The 18435-nt window shown below is 59.3% G+C and overlaps 1 protein-coding gene across 1 annotated transcript in view; it reads right to left on the bottom strand.

Annotated features, from left to right (window-relative positions):
• Positions 1–18435, bottom strand: part of INPP5A (inositol polyphosphate-5-phosphatase A) — a 134360-nt gene that overhangs the window by 32469 nt on the left and 83456 nt on the right. The window contains exon 5 of the mRNA XM_040255107.1: positions 5040–5103. Coding sequence (XP_040111041.1) covers positions 5040–5103 — 64 coding nt within the window. The remainder of the gene's footprint in view (positions 1–5039; positions 5104–18435) is intronic.

Raw genomic sequence — 18435 nt, 5'->3', positions numbered from 1 at the left:
ATTTCTCCCAGCAATCTTGATTCCAGCTTGTGCTTCATCCAGCCCAGCATTTCTCATGATGTACTCTGCATAGAAGTTAAATAAGCAGGGTGACAATATACAGCCTTGACGTACTCCTTTTCCTATTTGGAACCAGTCTGTTGTTCCATGTTTGATTCTAACTGTTGCTTCTTGACGTGCATACAGATTTCTCAGGAGGAAGGTGAGGTGGTCTGGTATTCCCGTCTCATTAAGAATTTTCCAGTTTGTTGTGATCCACACAGTCAAAGGCTTTAGCATAGTCAGTGAAGCAAAAGTAGATGTTTTTCTGGAACTCTCTTGCTTTTTCGATGATCCAACGAATGTTGGTAATTTGATTTCTGGTTCCTCTGCCTTTTCTAAATCCAGCTTGAACACTGGAAGTTCTTGGTTCACATACCATTGAAGCCTGGCTTGGAGAATTTTGAGCATTGCTTTGCTAGTGTGTGAGAAGAGTGCAATTGTGTGGTAGTTTGAACATTCTTTGGCACTGTCTTTCTTTGGCTCACTTAAATTGCGTTGTTTTCTTACTACTGAGTCTTAAGGAGTTCTCTTCATTGGATAGCAGCCCTTTTGTGCCTTTCTCCCAGTCTGTGGCTGGTTGTCTCATCCTCTTTAACAGAGAGAGAACATGTTTTTCACTCCAATAAAGTCCAGCTTACGATTAGTCCTTTGATGGATCATGCTCTTAGTGTTGTATCTAAAGAGTCATCACTAAACCCAAGGTCACCTACGTTTTCTCCTATGTTATCGTCCAGGAGTTTTATAGTTGGGTCTCTGATTCATTTTGAGTTAATACTTGTGCAGGTTTGAGGTCTGTGACTAGGTTCATTTTCCTTGCATATGGATGGATCCCAGCACCGCCTGTTGAGAAGACTGTCTTTGCTCTGTTTTATCACTCTTGCTCCTTTGTAAAACTCAGTTGACTTTGTGTGTGAGGATCCATTTCTGCTCTCCGTTTGGTCTATTTGTCTGTTCTTCCACCAACATCATGCTGTTTTGATTAGAGAGTCTTGAAGTTGAGTAGTGTCAGCCTTCCAATCTTGTTCTCCTCCTTCAATACTGGGTTGGCTATTCTGGGTCTTTTGCCTTCTCTCCATATAAACTTTAGGATAAATTGATCAGTACCCACAAAATGACTTTCTGGGACTTAGAACAAGCTTGTGTTGAATCTAAGGATCAGGCTGGGAAGACCTTGGCAGCACTGGATCTCCGTATAAAGGAACACGGACTGTCTCTCCCCTTACTCGGGTCTTCTTTGATTCCGTTAATCAGATTTTATAGTTTTTCTCATGGAGATGTCGCCCGTATCCTTTAAAAATGATCTAACTTGTCTATTTATGGCCGTGCTGGGTTTCCGTCGCTGCACGAGCTTTTATAGTTTTTCTCACGGAGATATCGCCCGTATCCTTTAAAAATGATCTAACTTGTCTACTTATGGCCGTGCTGGGTCTCCGTGGCTTTTCTTTCGCTGCAGTGGGCGGGGGCTGCTCTGGTTGCGGGCATGGGCTTCGCTCGGCGGTGGCTCTCTGGCTGTGGAGTGTGGGCTCTAGGGCTGCGGGTCCCAGCGGCTGCAGCACGGGGCTCAGCAGCTGCGTCTCCCGGGCTCCAGAGCACAGGCTCAGCAGGGGCGGCACTTAGGCCTTGTTGCTCCATGGCGCGTGGGGTCATCTCAGCCCGGGGACTGAGCTTGTGTCTCCTGTACTGGGAGGAGGACTCTTCACCACTGAGCCACCAGGAAACCCCCGTGCCACCCGCATTTTGCTGGATTTTTCCCCAAGTACTTCTTTTTGGTATGTGAGCTACGTTCTTAATTTCGAATTCTACATGATAAATGCCGCCAGTGAAAGCCCTTGACTTGTGCTTATTAACCTCATATCCTGCAACCTTGCTTACTGGTACTAGCTTCTGCTGCTACCGCTGTTGATGTTAGTTCCTTAGGATTCCCTATATAAACCAGTTACCTAAGACGTAAGACATCTCCCTATCATAAGACTTTTATGTCCTTCTCTTGTCCTATTACAGTAGCCAAGATTCCTGGTGTGATGTGGAAGGGAAAAGGTGAGAGTGGAGACCCCACCTGGACACTGACCTTAGGGGAAAAGCATCTAGACCTAGCTTTTCAGTGTTGAGTATGACTTAGTGAAGAATCTCTGCAGCTGTTCTTTATCCAGTTGAGGAAGTTCTCCTCTATTCAGAGTTTCCTGAGTTTTTATTATAAATGGGCATTGTATTTTCTGAAATATTTTTTTCTACATCTATTAATATAATCATGTGGTTTTCTTTGTTAGCCTATTGATGTGATGGACTACGCTGATTGACTTTTGAATGGTAAATCAGGCTTACATACCTGGAATAAATCTGAATTGGTCACAGTGCATAATTTTTCTTATATGTTGCTAGTTTTGAGTTGCTAACATTATCAATATGTTGAGAATTTTGCTTTGTACGTTCATGAGAGATACTGGCCTGCAGTTTTCCTTTTTTGTAATATCTTTATCTAGTTTTGGAACCAGGGTAATGCTAGCCGTGTGGAATGGATCAGAAAGTTTTCTCTCTGCTTTTACTTTCTGGAAGAGATTCTAAAGAACCGGTATAATTTCTTCCTTAAATGTTTACTAGAATTCACCACTGACAGCATTTGGGTCTGACGCTTTCTTGTTCAGAAGGTTATTAAGGACTGACTGGATTTCCTTTAACAGATAGCTCATCTTATCTGCTCCTCCTTGAATGAGTTTTGATAGACTGTACCTTTCAAGGAAGCGGGCCCTCCGAGTCCTCAAGTCCACAGGCGCAGCCTCGCTCACAGTACCCCTGTACTGCCCTTTAATGCCCGCTGGGTCAGCAGTGATGGCCCCTCTCTCGCTTCTGATGTGAATACGTGTCTCTCTTTGTCAGCCTGGCTAAAGGGTCCCAGTTTCGCTCATCTTTTCAGAGTCGGCCCCCAGCCGCACTGACTCTGCACTGAGCGTCTGCTCCTGGTCTACTGACTCTGCACTGAGAGTCTGCTCTTGGTCTCACTGCTTCTTCTCTTCTGCCTACTCTGGGTCTCACTTGCTCCTCTTGCTCAGGTGTGACAGGAGGCTGAGGGGACGCTGGGGCTGTCTGTCTCCCTCCCCGCTGGCTGGGCCTCGATCAGACCCCAGTGGGCTGGACTCTAGTCAAGGGCTTTCCTTGCGGTCAGGCCACTGGGAGACCTGACAGAAAGCTCTGGGTGTTTCACAACTGCTACTCTCTCCTCCCCTGCCAGAGGCATGCAGGGATTTCCCTTGATCTTCATCCTGGGAACTTAGTGGGGCTCCTGGAGGCCAACCCACGAAGGGGGGCCAAGGATGGGCGCGCGGGGCCGCCCTGCCGCGACCTGACTGCTCAGTGTTGCCAGCCTCCCCCCAAGCCTGAGGGGCAGCAGTCTGTCCCGCAGCCTTGCTCCTCTGAGGGGTCCATGGAGAGTCACCTACTTTCAGCTGGTTTGGATTGTCTCTTCTGCGAGGCTGAAGTGACTACTTCCTTGCTCGTCTCGTGTCGGACCAGAAACTGGAGCCCCTTTCATCTGTCTCATCTCAACTTTCTAAGTGGGAAAGCTTCTGTTAAAATCCAGGCTGTTTGTTCTTTAAAGTGTGTTCAAACTGCACAAACCTGGATTGCTTTTGCTGAAGCTCAATTTTAGGCAGAAATGCAAGCCTTGAAGAGCAGGAGTGGGGGAGCGGGGGCCGGCGGCCACACCTGCCTGAGACTCTCCGGCCGCGCCCACTGCTGTGGGTCGGCAGGAACACCCACCGCGCCACGCCAGGCTTGTCTGCTCAGGGCATGACCACCGCCCATGTCATCACAGTTCTTGCCGCTGATAATGTGGAGGTCTTGCTGGAGTCGAACGTCCACCTAAGGTACAGCTGTAAACAGACTGTGGGCTGGCCAGGCACTCCATCATGCCTTTGAGGTAGTGATACAGCATTTCTGCAAAGGCTTACTTGAAAAGAGGAGACGCTCAACAGAGGCGGCACCTGTAGGGCTGGAGACGCAGGTTCGCTAGAAGCCAAGCCCTTCTGCTGCAGCTGTGCCGGAAGCTGCTGTGTCTGCACCCTCCTGCCACCCCGCTCACGGCCCCGCAGACCTGACACCCGTCCAGAGTCTGCAAGAGCGTGGGCAGAGCAGCCCGCTCCCGCCAGGTCTGCTGGGCCGCTCTCAGCCCCTGGGCGGGGCAGAGCGCCCGCAGGCGATGGCCTAGTGAACGCCTGCTGCTGGGACCCTGCTCTCAGGCTGATGGAATCACTGCTTCTCGGCCTGTGGGCGCGCTCTGTCTCCGGAGTGAGCAGACAGGACAACTCTGAACAGACTGCGAGACAGTCCTCACACCTGGGAAGCATCGCAGAGGCCTGTGATCCGGCTCCACGGCCCTGGTACAGCTCAGAGAGCTCGACGCTCAACATGCCGAGTTGAGCCTGCCTGAGCGGTCAACACACACCCTGCGGGTGGCCGGCCCTCAGACCGGGGCAGACCCACGGCCTCCGCGCGTGAGCACTAGGGGACCCTCGGGAGACGCATAGGGTTTGCCCAGTGAACGCGGGCGGCATTGTCGGCTCCGCCGCAAACACGCTCTCGCCCGCTCTTTCCTGAAGCACACCGTCTGGCGGTGCTTTTCACTTTTTTCCCACTTTCTCACATTTGACAGGCACACAGATACAAACCGTTCCCTTCTCCTCTTAGCTCTGTTATAGGAAAGCCAGAGCCCCCGGCTTGAGCCGAGAGGGGTGGCAGGGGTGTGGCCCGGGGGTGGGCTGCCCGGGGCCAGAGGGGAAGCCGTCCGGGGCGGGCTGACCATTGAGGCTTCAAAGACACAGAGCAGGAGTCCTCCCAAGTCCCTGCTGCGTGACCGCGGCAAAGCCTCGACCAAAACACACCTGCGGTCCCCTCGTAGGGACACTGGGTGGAAGGGGCTGGGAGAAGCCAGACCTCAGGGCAGTGGGCAGGGTCCAGCAGGACAGAAAATCCCAGAGGAGATGAAGGACAGCGTGGCGTCTTACCTTTAAAGTCAAATTGATAGATGTTTTTTAAGGATTCGTGAAGAAAGTAAAAGCTTCCTAGCGCCTGCAGAGCAAAAAGAGAAACCAAGTGAACGGCTTGAGAAGATTCTCAAGCGGTCTTGCTCGAGAAGGCGAGTCCGACTCATGGTGGCCAGTCACGGCCCCTGAGCCTCGGGAGCCAGGGCCAACACCTCCCGACCCGGGCACCTTGTGCTCCAGCCTCCAGCCTCGAGCCAGGCCCCTGCGCACACCCCGTTGCCCACGTCTGCTGCGGGGCCCACCCTGCAGGACGGAGCCGCCGGCCGCGAGCAGCACCACCAGCTGCCCACCGGTGCCAGGAGCAGCTCTGGGCGACCAGCTCGGCCCAGCGCCCCCCCCAGGGGGCCAAGTGCAGGCCTGGGCGGGGCGGGACGGAAGTCAGAAGCCAGAAGTCACTTGTTGACCTGGAATTCAAACTTCACTTGGGGTGTGTGAGTGCACACACGTGTGTGTCCCCTTGTGTGTGATGAGGACTCAGGCATGTGGTCAGTGGCTGGGGCTCTGCAGGCACAGAATAAACAGCCCACGTGCCGCTCACCCGACCCCAGCTGTCACCAGCTGCCCTGAACCCTCCCCGAGGGGAGCTGCGGCCCCTCCATGCGCACGCCCAAGGCCCGGCCTCTGCTTTCTGCTCTGACCTCGGACAGCCGAGGCCCCTCCAAGAAGCAGACTCGGGCAGCATGGGGACCCCAGGAAGTGAATCCTAACAGCCGCTCCGCTCATGCGGGCCTGTAAATGGGCATCCTTTCATCTCTGTGAGGATAGTTAGCATTCAGAAAAAGCCTAATAAACACGATTGCAAACATTTGAACTCTTGCCTCATTGAATGCAATAAAGCTAATATAATATTAAGAAGTTTATGATAAATGGAAAATAAATTGCCAATGTAGGGACAGAAACTGTAACTCATAGAGTCAGAAAATCCATAATTAGTTCTAATGAGTATTTCAAGTCAAAGAGCCACCCAACTTTTCCGACTCCTGACCGACCCCATCGACGCGGTTCAGGGCCCGTTTGTCAGCAGCTGCGAGGACGTCTGGAGGGAAGCAAGTGGGGCCGGGCGCCGGCCCGCGGGTCCTCTGACCCCAGAACTGTCAGCAGAGTGTTCGTCATGCCGGAAGTATCGACTCCTTGTCTGCTTTGCTAGAAACAATTAAAATGCTTTTTACATATTTATAACCCTGACTCTCAGGAGAGCCTGTTTCCTCCATTAGTGAAACACAGCACCCGCTGCTGTGTCCATGGGGGCTCAGGCACGGGGCAGGAGCCCCAACCGACGGAGGCAGCGCGGCCTTGGGGGCAGACTCGCCCGGAGGCTGCGGGGATCCAGCGGCCGGGCTCTGACGGGGTGCAGCGTGAGCCTGGCTCCCGGGCCGTGCGACTCCCACGTGAGCACCAGGGGGAAGGCGGCAGGAGACATGGTCCAGGGCCCCTGGTTCCACTTGCCTGGCAGCGCGAGGCCCCTCAAGGGTCTGCAAATGCTGCAAACACTGCAAAGACGGTCTCCCGCAGTGACTGAGTCGGCTGACGGCTGATGGGACCCAGGGCCGTACCTGGGCGCTCCTCTGCCTTTGGGGGGCTGAGGGCTGAGGACCACGAGCCACTCTCCAGACACGCTGACCCAGGGTAGGGGGCAGGGGGTGGGGAGACCGCTCCCCACACTGGACAAGAAGCCATGCGTCCGCAGACATCCAGCAGACACGAAGCGCGGGTTTGCCAAGGGTCCCACAGACGAGCCACTGCCCACCCGCGGTGGGAGGCGACGTGGCCGCAGAGGCCAGCCCTCGGATATGCGTCCACCGGCTCTTATTGGCAAACGAATAGGGTGCTCCAGAACGCACCGTCTTGGCGTGACGCCCTTGCCTCCATGTCGGATCTCTGGCTTTCCCAGGGATGAGACGGCCCCTAACGCTCGAGTCAAACCGACCGAGGAAGAGCCGCAGGGGCAAGTGTGCCCTCCAGAAGCACGGAGAAGGGAAACACACACGTCTTCTCACACACTGACACGTGTCCCAGGCGCTCACTATGGGCGCTGATGGTGCAGGGAGCACACGTGAGAGACACGCACATCCCTGCACACGTGTACTAAGTGTGGCACGTGGCTGGAGTTTCTGGGTTGCGGTGGGTAGGCACAGAATTCCACGTGGGATTCCACACGGCGCCGTGCTGACCCCGCTCCCCGCCCAGTGGTGCCTGGTGCCCGCTGCCCGCCGCCTTGCCTGGTCCTGGCGCCGGTGGGCCAGCTGGCAGCCCTCCGCGGCCGCAGGCCCCGTGGGCGACCAGCAGCCGCCTCCGCTGTGCTGCCCGCCCTCTGGAGCAGCCGAGCGCCTCCTTCCGGCACAGGGGTGCGTGGGCCTCTGCTGACCGCCCTGCTCTCACCCCGAGTCCGCTGTCCGTTCCCCGTGCACGACAGGGCGCGTCTCCCGCGCCTCGGCTCACCTCGTCGGTTCTCTGTGGCATCTTCCACTGAATGGAAGCTTTTATTTTTAAGGGAGCCAAACAAGCCGACACCCCCTTCACAGTTTAGGCTTCCATGTCTGGTGTGGCAAGAGTTCTCTCTAACTCCACGACGAGTCTCACTGCCTCTGATACCCGGGCTGCTCAGAGGAGGCAGCATTTCCATGGAAACCAGAAGCATCTAGGTTCACATGAGGAGAGGCTGGAGAAGTAGGTAACGCCCACGATGGCAGAGCATGGCCGTCATTGGGCTGGAGGCCAGCGTGGCCAGAGAGGCTGTGGTGAGGGGGGGCGACCGGAGAGCGGGGGGCAGGGCCGGGCTGAGAGGGAAGGGGCGTAAGGCTGCTTTTTCCCACGCCAGGGACCTATCTGTGGGCAGGGCACAGGCGCCCAGTGCCATTTCGTGCACGCGATTCCATCACTCCAGCCATGCGGTTCCCCGTCACTCACGGGAAGGCCACACTCCCATCTCTCCAGGGTTGTTCTGTGGGCTCTCGACTCCTCTCATCAGTCTATTTCTAACAGCACTTTTTCCTAGCTTAGCTTTATAATAAGTCTTCATATTCAGTAGTGGAGATAAATGGTCCGTTTTGCTTTTCTTCACAACTGCTTTTGTTATTTTTGGCCCTCTGTACTTCCAAGTGAAACTCTCCACCAGCTGCCAAATTACACCCAGAGATCCTGCGGGGGTGCAGATCACACACAGCCTGCCCTGGGGACAGCGGACATCTTCACGGCACTTGGCCTTCCTTCCCGTGAATGCGACATGCCTTGAGCCACACTCAGGTCTGGTTCATAGGGGGTTAAAGCGGAGCACTGCTCTAAAAGGGTTTATAACGTCAGGCCAGCCTTGCACTCCTGGCCCCAGGCTGGCTTGATCACCACACACGTGCTCACACTCGTTGAGTTCTGGCGGCTGGGCTGCATCCAGGGCCTTTACCTGTTCCCGGCCTGGTCCTCATCCTCGCCATCCGGTGACTTCGCTGAGCCGAGTCTGTGACGGCCCACCTGGGAGTCAGAGCAAGACTTCCCTGGACCTCGGCTTCCCTGCAGCATGGTCGCCCGACTCCGCAGGACGCCACTCTCAGCACCCTCGCGGGCCCCGCTCCGTCTCCACGGGCAGCAGTACAGGCTCCGAATCCCAGCTTCAGGCTCCAGTGTGGTGCCCCCTGGGGGTCAGCCTCAGGCGGGGGACACACACTTCCCATGCGCACGTCCTACGGGGACCAGCCTCCTGGACTCGGGGCCCTGGGGCATCGCCCCCCTCTCCCACTGGAACCCTGTCCTCCCTGGATGGGGCGTGCCCACCACCACGCCCTCCCCAAACGGCCCCTCCCCAGGTGACCGCCGCTCAGGGCACTGCGGACCCTCAGTCCCCGGCCCCGGGGGGGGCCCCACGTCCTGCGCTGCTGCAGCCCCTGCACTCCTGCCCCTCTGTTCCCCCCAACTGCTGCGGGGCCACCAGAAGCCTGGCCCTGTACCCCACTCTCCGGTCACCCCCCTTACCACAGCCCCCCGACTCACAAAGCTCTGGCCACACTGGCCTCCGGCCCGAGGAAGGCCAAGCTCTGCCACCACGGGCATTCCTGTTCTGCCACCTTCCTCTCACGTGAGCCCTGATGCTGCACGTTCCCATGGAAACGCTGCCTCCTCTGAGTAGCCCTCCCGGACTTCAGCCCCCGCACAGCCTCGCCCTTCTGCGGTGCTGCCCGCTCTGGCTGTGTGCTTATTTCCTTCTCTACCAGGAGGGGAGGCAGCTCCCTGAGGGGCCTGGTCACCTGAGTCCCCAGCACAAGGCCTGGCATGCGGCAGGAACCACTGGACAGTGAGACAGAAACATGTCCCCCACCTCCCCAGGAGACGGGTCCATGGCTTGGAGCCAACGCGCAACAGGCCTCAGAGGACAAGCCAACCCCGGCCTCACAGCAGCACCAGAAGCCAAGCCCGACGCACGGGTCACACGCCTTTACCAACAAGGGGAACAACCCTGTCTCTCACAAGGGGAAGCCCCCAGACTCCTGGTTTTAAAACAATTTAACAGATTGAGTAATAAATCAAAGTAAAGTTACTGCAACATTCATTAGATTATAAACAATAATAAATGAAACCAGGCTTCTGCTGCAATCAATGCAGAGCTTCATTGATCTTCTCCGGCATAATAAACTCGCGGATGGCCAGCCTAATTGGATGGGGCGGCTTGACTGCCCACGCTGGCCTGCGTCACCGGAGGGCGGCCTGCAGGAGAGACTGCACACAGGTGTCACCGTCTCAGGTGCCCGGCCCCGCAGAGGTGGTCTGTGACCCTCGCAAACAAGAACTGACTTGTTCACAAAGTACCGACTTTCCAGGTCAGCCCCTGGGCTGCACTTGGAGTGACGGCTGGGCCCCTGTTGACCTCTGTGCCCCGCTCCCCGCAGCCCGCCCGCGCCAGGGACGCGTGTAATTTCATTTTGTCTCCTGCCTGACGGCCAGCATCAGAAGTTAATCAAATTGGCTGTCCATTGTATTCATCTACGTACAAAGCTAATGATATTCCGCTGCTGAATTAAAAAGCATTTTATAAAGCATGCACCGTGCGCTGAACCCTGTCACAGCCCGGCCCCACTGTCCCCTCAGCATCCACGCCCCCGGCAGGCCCCGCGAGGTTAATGCGCCGTTGACATGTCTGATCACCGCAGCAAGGAGGCCGACATGTCAGCAGGCCCTGCAGACACGGGCCATGGAGAGGACATGTCACCGGGTCCCAACCTGCCTGGGCAAGGCCCCCTCAGGCCAGGACGGCCCTGCCAGGGCACCTGCCCTGCAAACCACCAGGGCGACCTCGGGCAGCGAGGAGTCTGGCCTGAGAGCCTGCGGGCGGGGTGAGGCCTGGGACGGTGACCAGGACTCTGGATGGAAGGCCAGCTTCTGAGCTGGGGCACCGACCCCGGGACATCCTGAGAGCAGACGGGGCCTGGGCGACGAGCCCAGGGTTCCTGCCAGCAGCTGGAAGTGGACATCGCCGTGGCCTGAGGTGGGGACAGCTCAGAGGGCAGGCGTCCAGCTTCGGACGAGCTGAGGCTGAAATGGCCCCAAGATGCCTCACGGGGGCGGCAGGCCCGGAGTCCAGGACAGAGGTCTGGCCCCGATGTAAACGCAGTGGTCGCTGTGTGCAGAGTCCTCAGCAAAGGTGCTGCGCTCCCAGGAGAACCAGAGCCAGGGTGAAGGGCAGGGGTCGGTGAGGGCCCAGGGTGCAGGGGTGACAGGCAGCCCTCAGGGATACGCACAGGTCAGCGGGGGTCAGGCACGGTCGGGAAGAGGCAGGGCGCAGGGACACTGAGGGCTTGGGAAGGGGTGCTGACACTGGGCCTAGCTGGGGGGGCAGGGGCGACGTACAGGAAGTTCCGGCTTGAGGGGCTCCTCGCTGCCCGTGGCCCAGGCCGGGGACTCGGGACTCCCCAGACTCACGCGGCACCCAGGGAACACTTCAGCCGTCCCGTCCACGGCCCAGCCCGCTCCCCGCAGAATCACTCATTCTGCTCAGCACAGTATCTTGGACCTTCTCCTGCCTCCGCCTGACTTAGCAGGTTCCAGCCCGTCCGGCGGCGGGTGAGAAAGGCAACCTGTCCGCAAGACAGATTCCCTCCCGGGCGACGGAGCACTGCAGACCCAGAGCCCCTCAGCGAGCACCCCCAGACCCCTTCAACTCTCCATCACCATCTCATCCTCTCGAGATGAGAGTCCTTTGCAGTGTGAATGCTCTTTTCAGTATCACAAACAGAAAGCTTTGATGATAAGCAAAGAAAAACATCAGACTTTTTTATGAGATTTGTTTTTGTATTCCCCATGTCTAAACGATCAGCAAAGCAAATCGATAAACTTTTATGCCAATTAAATTACGCAGAGAGTTTGCATCGTAATTAAAGCAGCTCTGACTTCATCTTTCGTCTTCTGAAAATCATTAGCTTTTCAATTACAATTTCATTCTTAACGAGTGTTCTGGAGAAAGCGCATCCCAGACAGAGGACGGTTAAGTGAAAACGCGCCTCAAGGGCCACCCAAATTGGGAGACGCTGTTTACAAGATGCGTGCGCCGAGGAGACGCCTGCGCAGTAAACGCGAGGAGGAAGATTTAACCGATTCTCAAACGTCAACCGCACTGGGAAACTGCCATCTACTTCTGCTTCAAATAACCTAATGCCGCCCCATTCCACGGAGATGCTAAGACAGCAGCACCTGCAGAGGGCCCGGGCCCTCAGCCCTCCTCGCCCCGGCAGTCAGTCGGGCGCACCACCATCCCCTACTGCTGGAGGGTCTCGCGCCTCCGTCGACACCGCAGGCTGTCTCCCCGCTGCAGGGCCCCGCCACGCCCGCCCTCCCCCGGCCTGCGCTGCCTGCCCCATCCTTCCTGCCGGCAGGGTCCGCTTCCTTCTGGCGGTCGCTCCCTCCCGCCGAACGCCCTTCAGGATGCGTCCCCTTGGACCGGCCCGCTGCAGCCGACTCCTTTCCGGCTGGGTTCGCCCTCCATCCTGGACGCGGGACTCCGCTGGCCTCTCCGTCCAGGCGTGGCCGCGGCCGGGGGGATGGCCCTCAACATCGCGGTCACCACTGCCCCTCTCGGGGACCTGTCTTCCCCCAGCCGCTTTCAAAGGGGCCCCCTGGTCCAGGGTTCTGTTGTTTTGCTGTGACCTGTCTGGGCGCTTTTATCTCCCTGAATTTGTGTATTTGTCCCTCGTCTGTTGGGAAACTGTCACTGTTTTCTCTTCAGTGGCGTCCCCTCGGCCACGTCGGCGGGACCACACGGCGGGCGCTCACCTCTGCCCCACGCCGCGTCCTTCCAGACGCTCTCACGCTTTCTGTGGGCCGCCTGCAGCCCGCGCACCGCCTGCAGCCCGCGCTCCGTGTCTTCCGCTCTGAGGGCTCCAGCCTCGAGACTGGGCGCGCGCACAGAGGCTCTCCCTGGCTGGGGTGCTTGATCCCACCGGCCCTCGGAGGTCTGTGAGGGGCCGCGCACGCGTCAGGAGGGCTCACGGGGCCCTCCGCGCGCCTCCGGGGGTCAGGGCGCCTCCAGCTCCCAACGCCTGCTCCGCCTTCCGCGCCCGAGGCCGACCTGACCCGACCGTCCCGCGGCACACCGGGCTCAGGCCCGGCTTCCTCCCCGGCCGTCTTCTGGGCCGAGCAGCACAGGGGGCTCAGACCTCGGTTCCGGAGCAGAAGCCCGAGCTCACCTCCTGCGCCAGCTCTTCCTGTTTGGGGAGGTGGTCGCGGGGTCTGCCTCCCCCGGCCCCGGCGGAGCTAGATCAGTGGACCTCCAGCCCAAGGAGAGGTCAGAGCCCCCCCCGCGCCCCCCCCCGCGCCCGTCACCGGCCGGGGCCCGCCAGGGTGGGGGACAGGCCTTACACGTTACCAACGTGGTGCAGCGGGCGGGAGGCGCTCGGCCAGGACAGGAGCCCGCCCCTCGCAGGGGAAGCCTGGCCACCCACCTGTGTGCAGGTTGCTCGCAGGAGCTCCGCCCCCCCGCCCCCCTCCCCCGACCCAGAGAGAGGCGGAGGCGGGGGCGCCCACGCACGCCACGCCCACATCACGGGGGCGGGGCCACAACATGACAGACACGCCCCTCCTCCCTGCCCCCTTCTCGGGCCAGACCACACGGGCCCCCGACCTGACATGGGTGGGACTGAAGCTCAGGGAGGCGGTGCTGCCCACCCCCGGGGCGCCGCGGCCCTGGCCACACTCAGCTCCGTGTCCTTTGGGAGGGCAGTAACAGAAGCCGTGTTTTCCTAGGACCAGGAGGAGACGACGTCAGGAGCGTTTTTCCAGGAAAGAGGAACAGCGGCCTGTGTTTGCCAATGGGGAAGGCCAGTGGCGCTGGAGGGGGGCTCTGATGGTCCCTGCTGGGAGGCCGGGGGGACGCCAAGTCCCAGCCACGAGCCTGATGCCCGGGGCAGTCTGGGACAGGCAGACGCGGCCCAGGAATGCCCTTTCCTCAGAGACCACGGCCTACGTGTCCTGCTGCCCACTGGTCAGAGCTGACCCCCAGTGGCAGAACCACGTGGGGAAGGGTCCAGGTGTGGTGGGGGGCAATGCCGGTGGGAGGGGGACACGGGGCCCAGGGGCCGAAGGCAGGTCGGGGAGGGGCAGCTCCAGGGCTCGGTGGTGAGAGAAGGCGTCCTGGGGTGGGGGTGGGGGGTGTTGTGAGCCTGGGTTTGCTGGGTGGTCTGGAGGGTCGGGGGGCTTAGGTGCTGGAGAGACTGCAGGGAGGGTGGGACGGGCTGCTGGGGGCTGTGAGGGCCACCTGTGCGCAGGCAACACTGAACACTCCGGGAGCCACGAGGGCAGGGTGCAGCCTGCAGACCCCACCCTCCGCCGTGGGAAGACACGTGGAATGTGAACAGGCACCCGGGACTCACAGCTAAGACCCCAGCACTGCGAGCCTGCCACCCCCAAGCCAAGGCGCCCCCGCCCCCCCGCCCCGCCCCACCAGAGGCCGCCCCCGACCCCCGCCAGAGGCCGCCAGCGACCCCGAAGCCAGCGGGCGGGCCGCCCCCAACTCCTGAAGCCAGCGGACCGCAGCTCCCTACAGCTCCCTACTCTTGAAGCCAGCGAGCGGGCTGTGCCCCACTCCTGAAGCCAGTGGGCGGCCAGAGCGTGGCCACCCGTCCCAGGAGTGTCCTTGGGCGGCGTCCTGTCGAGAATGAGCCTGGGTCGCTAGCCTGTCCTACTCTGGAAGGAGGCACTGGCAGGTCTGAAAGCGCGGGGTTCAGGACACGTGTCTTTCCTGGTGGTCGAGTGGCTAAGACTCCGTGCTCCCAGCGCAGGGGCCTGGTTCCATCCCTGGTCAGGGGTCTGGACCCCCACACCGCAGCACAGACCAAAGGTCCTGCGTGGTGCAACCAGGACCCAGCGCAGCCAAACGAACTAAACACTTCAGGAAGAACAACACGCGTGTGTTCCCTCTCTTATCATCTGCCTGCGTGGCCACAGAGGGCCTCAGGTTGGGGCCGTGGGGGCCATGCCTGTGACCCTCCAGACTGCCCACCAGGTCTGGTCACTAGTGTCTCTGGGCCTTTCTGTCCCCAGGCCCCCAGTCTTGAAGAGTGGGATTGTGGGAGGACTTTCAAAACAACCCTGGCAAACAGCAGGTGCTCAATGAAGGCAGCAGAGCTGGTGATGCCTCAGCACGGCCGTTTCTGCCAAAAGCACACAGCTCAGCCCAGCGAGTGCTGCCGTCCACGGGTAAGGACACGCGAGCCCGGCAGGAACAAGTGAGCCGGAAAGCGAGCTTTGAGGTCACCCTGGGGAGAGACGCCCCGTGGAATCAGAGCCCACCCGCTGTGGGAGCTGCGTCTGTCCCCGTCCCCATCACGCTCTGATTAACCCTGCTGTAGAACAGCGGCCGGGAATTCCATTTTTCCCTGTTGAGCCATAAAATCAATCATGCTGAGTTTTTATTACGTAACCTCCTCAGAGGGAAACGGTCGGAGGTGAAGCTGTTTGAAGTGCTCTGACGTGAGCGGGAGGAGTCTGTCCACGTACTCCCCCTGGAAGGGGCGGTCTCAGCTCCGTTTACACATCGTCTCCCCATGCAGCGCCTGGACCGGCGGTGGGGGCCGCTCTGACTGCAGGATAACTTGGGATATGAACCCGAGGGAGGCAATGGGCTGCGACTCCCCACAAAATATGCGAGACCCCCAGTCCTCTCATCTAAAAGGCACCAGTGATACCCACCCGGCCCAGCCTCCCGCTGTCGGTCACCGCATGGCCTGGACACGAGAGCGTCCCCAAAACCTGAGGCTTCTGTGGGCCGGGACTGGACACGCGTGAGCATAACAGACACAAAAGTCACACCTGAAAGATCTCTGCTCCAACTTCAGGTCGATGCGCTCAGCCAAAAGGTCAGAGCGCGGAATTTGCTGGATAAATAAATGTTGGTGGGGCGGATGAATCACCGGAGAATTGGTGCATGGCAGCGAATGAATAGCCTGCAAATGCCGCCCAAACCCCATTATTTCCGCTTCTCCTGCAGCCTGAGATTCATGTCCCCGCATGCCGCCAGTTCATTACCGACCAGCATCATCCCTCTTCCGCACTCGCTGGGCAGTGCGCGGCCCCTGGAGGGCCCTTTACTGCTTAATTCCCCATCATCCGCTCCACTGAACAGCTTAATCTCTGCTTGTATGATCAATACTATATCAGTGTAAATTAAAATGACAATTTTAAAGTAATTAAGCCTGTTAATGCTCGATTCAAATGTCATTATTTGCACAGGGGATCGAGGAGAAATAACGTGGTGTCCGGGGTGACAGGGAGATGTCTGAGCCGGGGCCGGCCGCTGTGCGGAGCCACCGGGGGCTTCAGCAAAGCGGATTAACTCCGCCACGCCCTGCCAGGCTACCTACCCAATTTCTGAAGAGGATAACGCAATTTGATAAATCTAATTCCAGCGACAAACTCAATTATTGTGATAATAGATGAAACCTGGGAGGAGGTTCTGTACCAGGCCCACAGTTTAGAAAATACACTTAACTCCGGAACGAGGTACAACAGTTATGATTTGATTGGATTTGTTCTCTCTCTTCGGAAAACCCTTTAGGTAATTTCAACGGTTGGAAGAAGGGCCTCCGTTTATTGAATAGCAGGGCTCGGAGCCCAGGGGGGCCGTGGCCCTGTGCTCGGGCCGCCGCACTCGTACAGCACAATCAGATCTCGCGTCCCCAGGTCCTGGGGCCAACTCAGAAGTCTTGGCCTTGCCTGATCCCGGCTGGTCTGGGCCCAGCTCGGACAGCTGTGTCCAGCCTTTGTTTTCCTGAGTGGTGCGGGGAGCGAGGGGGTTTATATAAAGAAAATTAGACAAACAGAAAGCAGCTCAGCTTTACTCGCCCGCGACCCAGAGCGCTGGGCACACAGCACAGCCGGCCCGGCTGACTGAGTCTCCTGTGCAGGCGCTTTTGCGCTTGAGCCACTTATGGGGGGCGGTGCACACGGGAGGCACTGTCCCCAGCCCCGGGGGGCACCGCTCCAAGGGGACGCTGGCCATCCCTGGGCCCCGTCCATCAGATCAGCAGTAAGAATTGACAACCAACTTTTAACATCAAGATGAAGAGCGAACTGTAGCCGTTTCTGCCTGAAAGCCCGGTAAACCGTGCAGCTGGTCTTCCAAGGCTCTGTCCAGAATGCGGCCCCGGGGAGCAGGAGGGGCCTGGCCAGCCGGGCCAGGACCGCCAGCTCTGACCCCGGTTTGCGGGTCGTCGGAGCCTCACGCCCGCTGGAGAGGAGGGCCCGTCAGGACCCCTGTACCTGGCAAGCCCACACCGTTCCCCTCTGGCCGACGGCGCTGGCACACACAGGACGTGGCATAATGTGGACGGGTGAGCCCCACAGACACAAATCCAGAATGGATGTGACACGCAGAGCGTGAAGGCCACGTCCCCCGCCCGCTGAATTAAAACCCACGGGCACCACAGGGCCCGGCCTTCATGACACCCCACACCTGCCTTCCTATGGGAGCGGGCTCTGAAGCCCAAGGTCCCCGCAGCTCCCAGCGTCTCCCGGGAGCTCCCCAGCGGCCAGCGTTGGAGGAGGTGTCCGCTCGGGCTGGGGGCTCCTAGAGGTCCCCGGGAGCATTTGGGGGAGCAGGGAAGCTCCAGGCGGGGGGGCAGGGGGAACATGCCACTCAGGACGGTTGAGAGGGCAGTGAGGTACACACCGGTCGGCAAGACCACTCTGCGTCCGCTTCACTGACTTCCTGTCAGAAAACGCTAACAAGCACGGGAGTCCTTAAGAGCTTTACAATCTTTCAGTTGTTCACCAGGACGTTCCGGGGCTGCATTTGTTTCCAGGCGCCGGTGACACGCGCTCAGTCACACCCGTCTGCGGCTCTGACCCATCACCGATCGGCCCGCGCTGCCCCGCAACCCGGCCAGGCCCCGCTCCCACCCGCAGAGCGCGCCAAGCGCACCACCGGAGGGGCCTGCGGGGTGGGCGGGCAGAGACAGGCCACCACCACCACCACCAGGGATCGGCGTGAAGGCAGGGGCCCCTCACCGAGCCCCCTGCACACTGGCCTTTCACCAGGCGCCACGGTGGGGGGCCGCCTGGGGGCGCCCGGCGGGGGCGGGGGTGGGGCGAGATCCGCCCGTGGGGATGGCGGCACCTGCCCGTTGCCATGGGGACCCCTCTGGCACCACGGGGCAGCCAGGTGCCCCACTGCAGACCACGGCCCCACTGCAAGTGACGACCAAATGGGCTGGCTCCACGCCGGACGGCCGCGCCCGCCCACGCGAGGTTGGGAGAAAACGCGCAGCAAAGTGCACACTATTTGACTGAGTTGGGGCCATGCTACACCCAAGACCCAGACAGCCTCACTTAACCTAAAGAATGACTTCTTTCCTCACCAGAGCCGCACAGCGCGCAGTGACGCGCACTCTGCTATTACTTCCTGCGGAGCGTTCTGTTTCCTTGACCATGAGACACACAGAGCACTTTGCGTGGCTTTTACGTGGAGTCAGCTGGTGATGGAAATATTCTTGTTCAGTTAAGTAATTTAAAGTTTGACTGCGTCTCAGCCATTAGCCACGTGACTGCTCACAGCGCTATGGACGGACAACTGAGGTTCACCAAACTGTGGACGCAGCGTGTACAGGGTGACTCGCGGGGGCCACCAGTGGCGGCCTCACGCTGACGCCGCCGCGCTCCCGCGTCTCAGCAGCTCTTCCCCTGCCACTGCCAGCGGTGCTTAGCTGGCCCCATAGCCGGTCCAGACTTGCTGGCAGACGCTTGCGCGGTCCGCAGCCTGGGGGTGAAGCTGCCACAAACACCTGTGTCCAGCCCGGTGTGCACATGCGCCTGCATTTTTCCATGGTGGGCACCTGGTGGTGGGCGCCTGGTGGTGGGCGCCTGGTGGTGGGCGCCTGGTGGTGGG

The sequence above is a fragment of the Oryx dammah genome, unplaced genomic scaffold (assembly GCF_014754425.2).
Source record: "Oryx dammah isolate SB20612 unplaced genomic scaffold, SCBI_Odam_1.1 HiC_scaffold_14, whole genome shotgun sequence".
Taxonomy (NCBI): Eukaryota; Metazoa; Chordata; class Mammalia; order Artiodactyla; family Bovidae; genus Oryx; species Oryx dammah.
The sequence above is the reverse complement of the archived record's forward strand: the minus strand, read 5'-3'. Positions and strand labels throughout refer to the sequence as shown.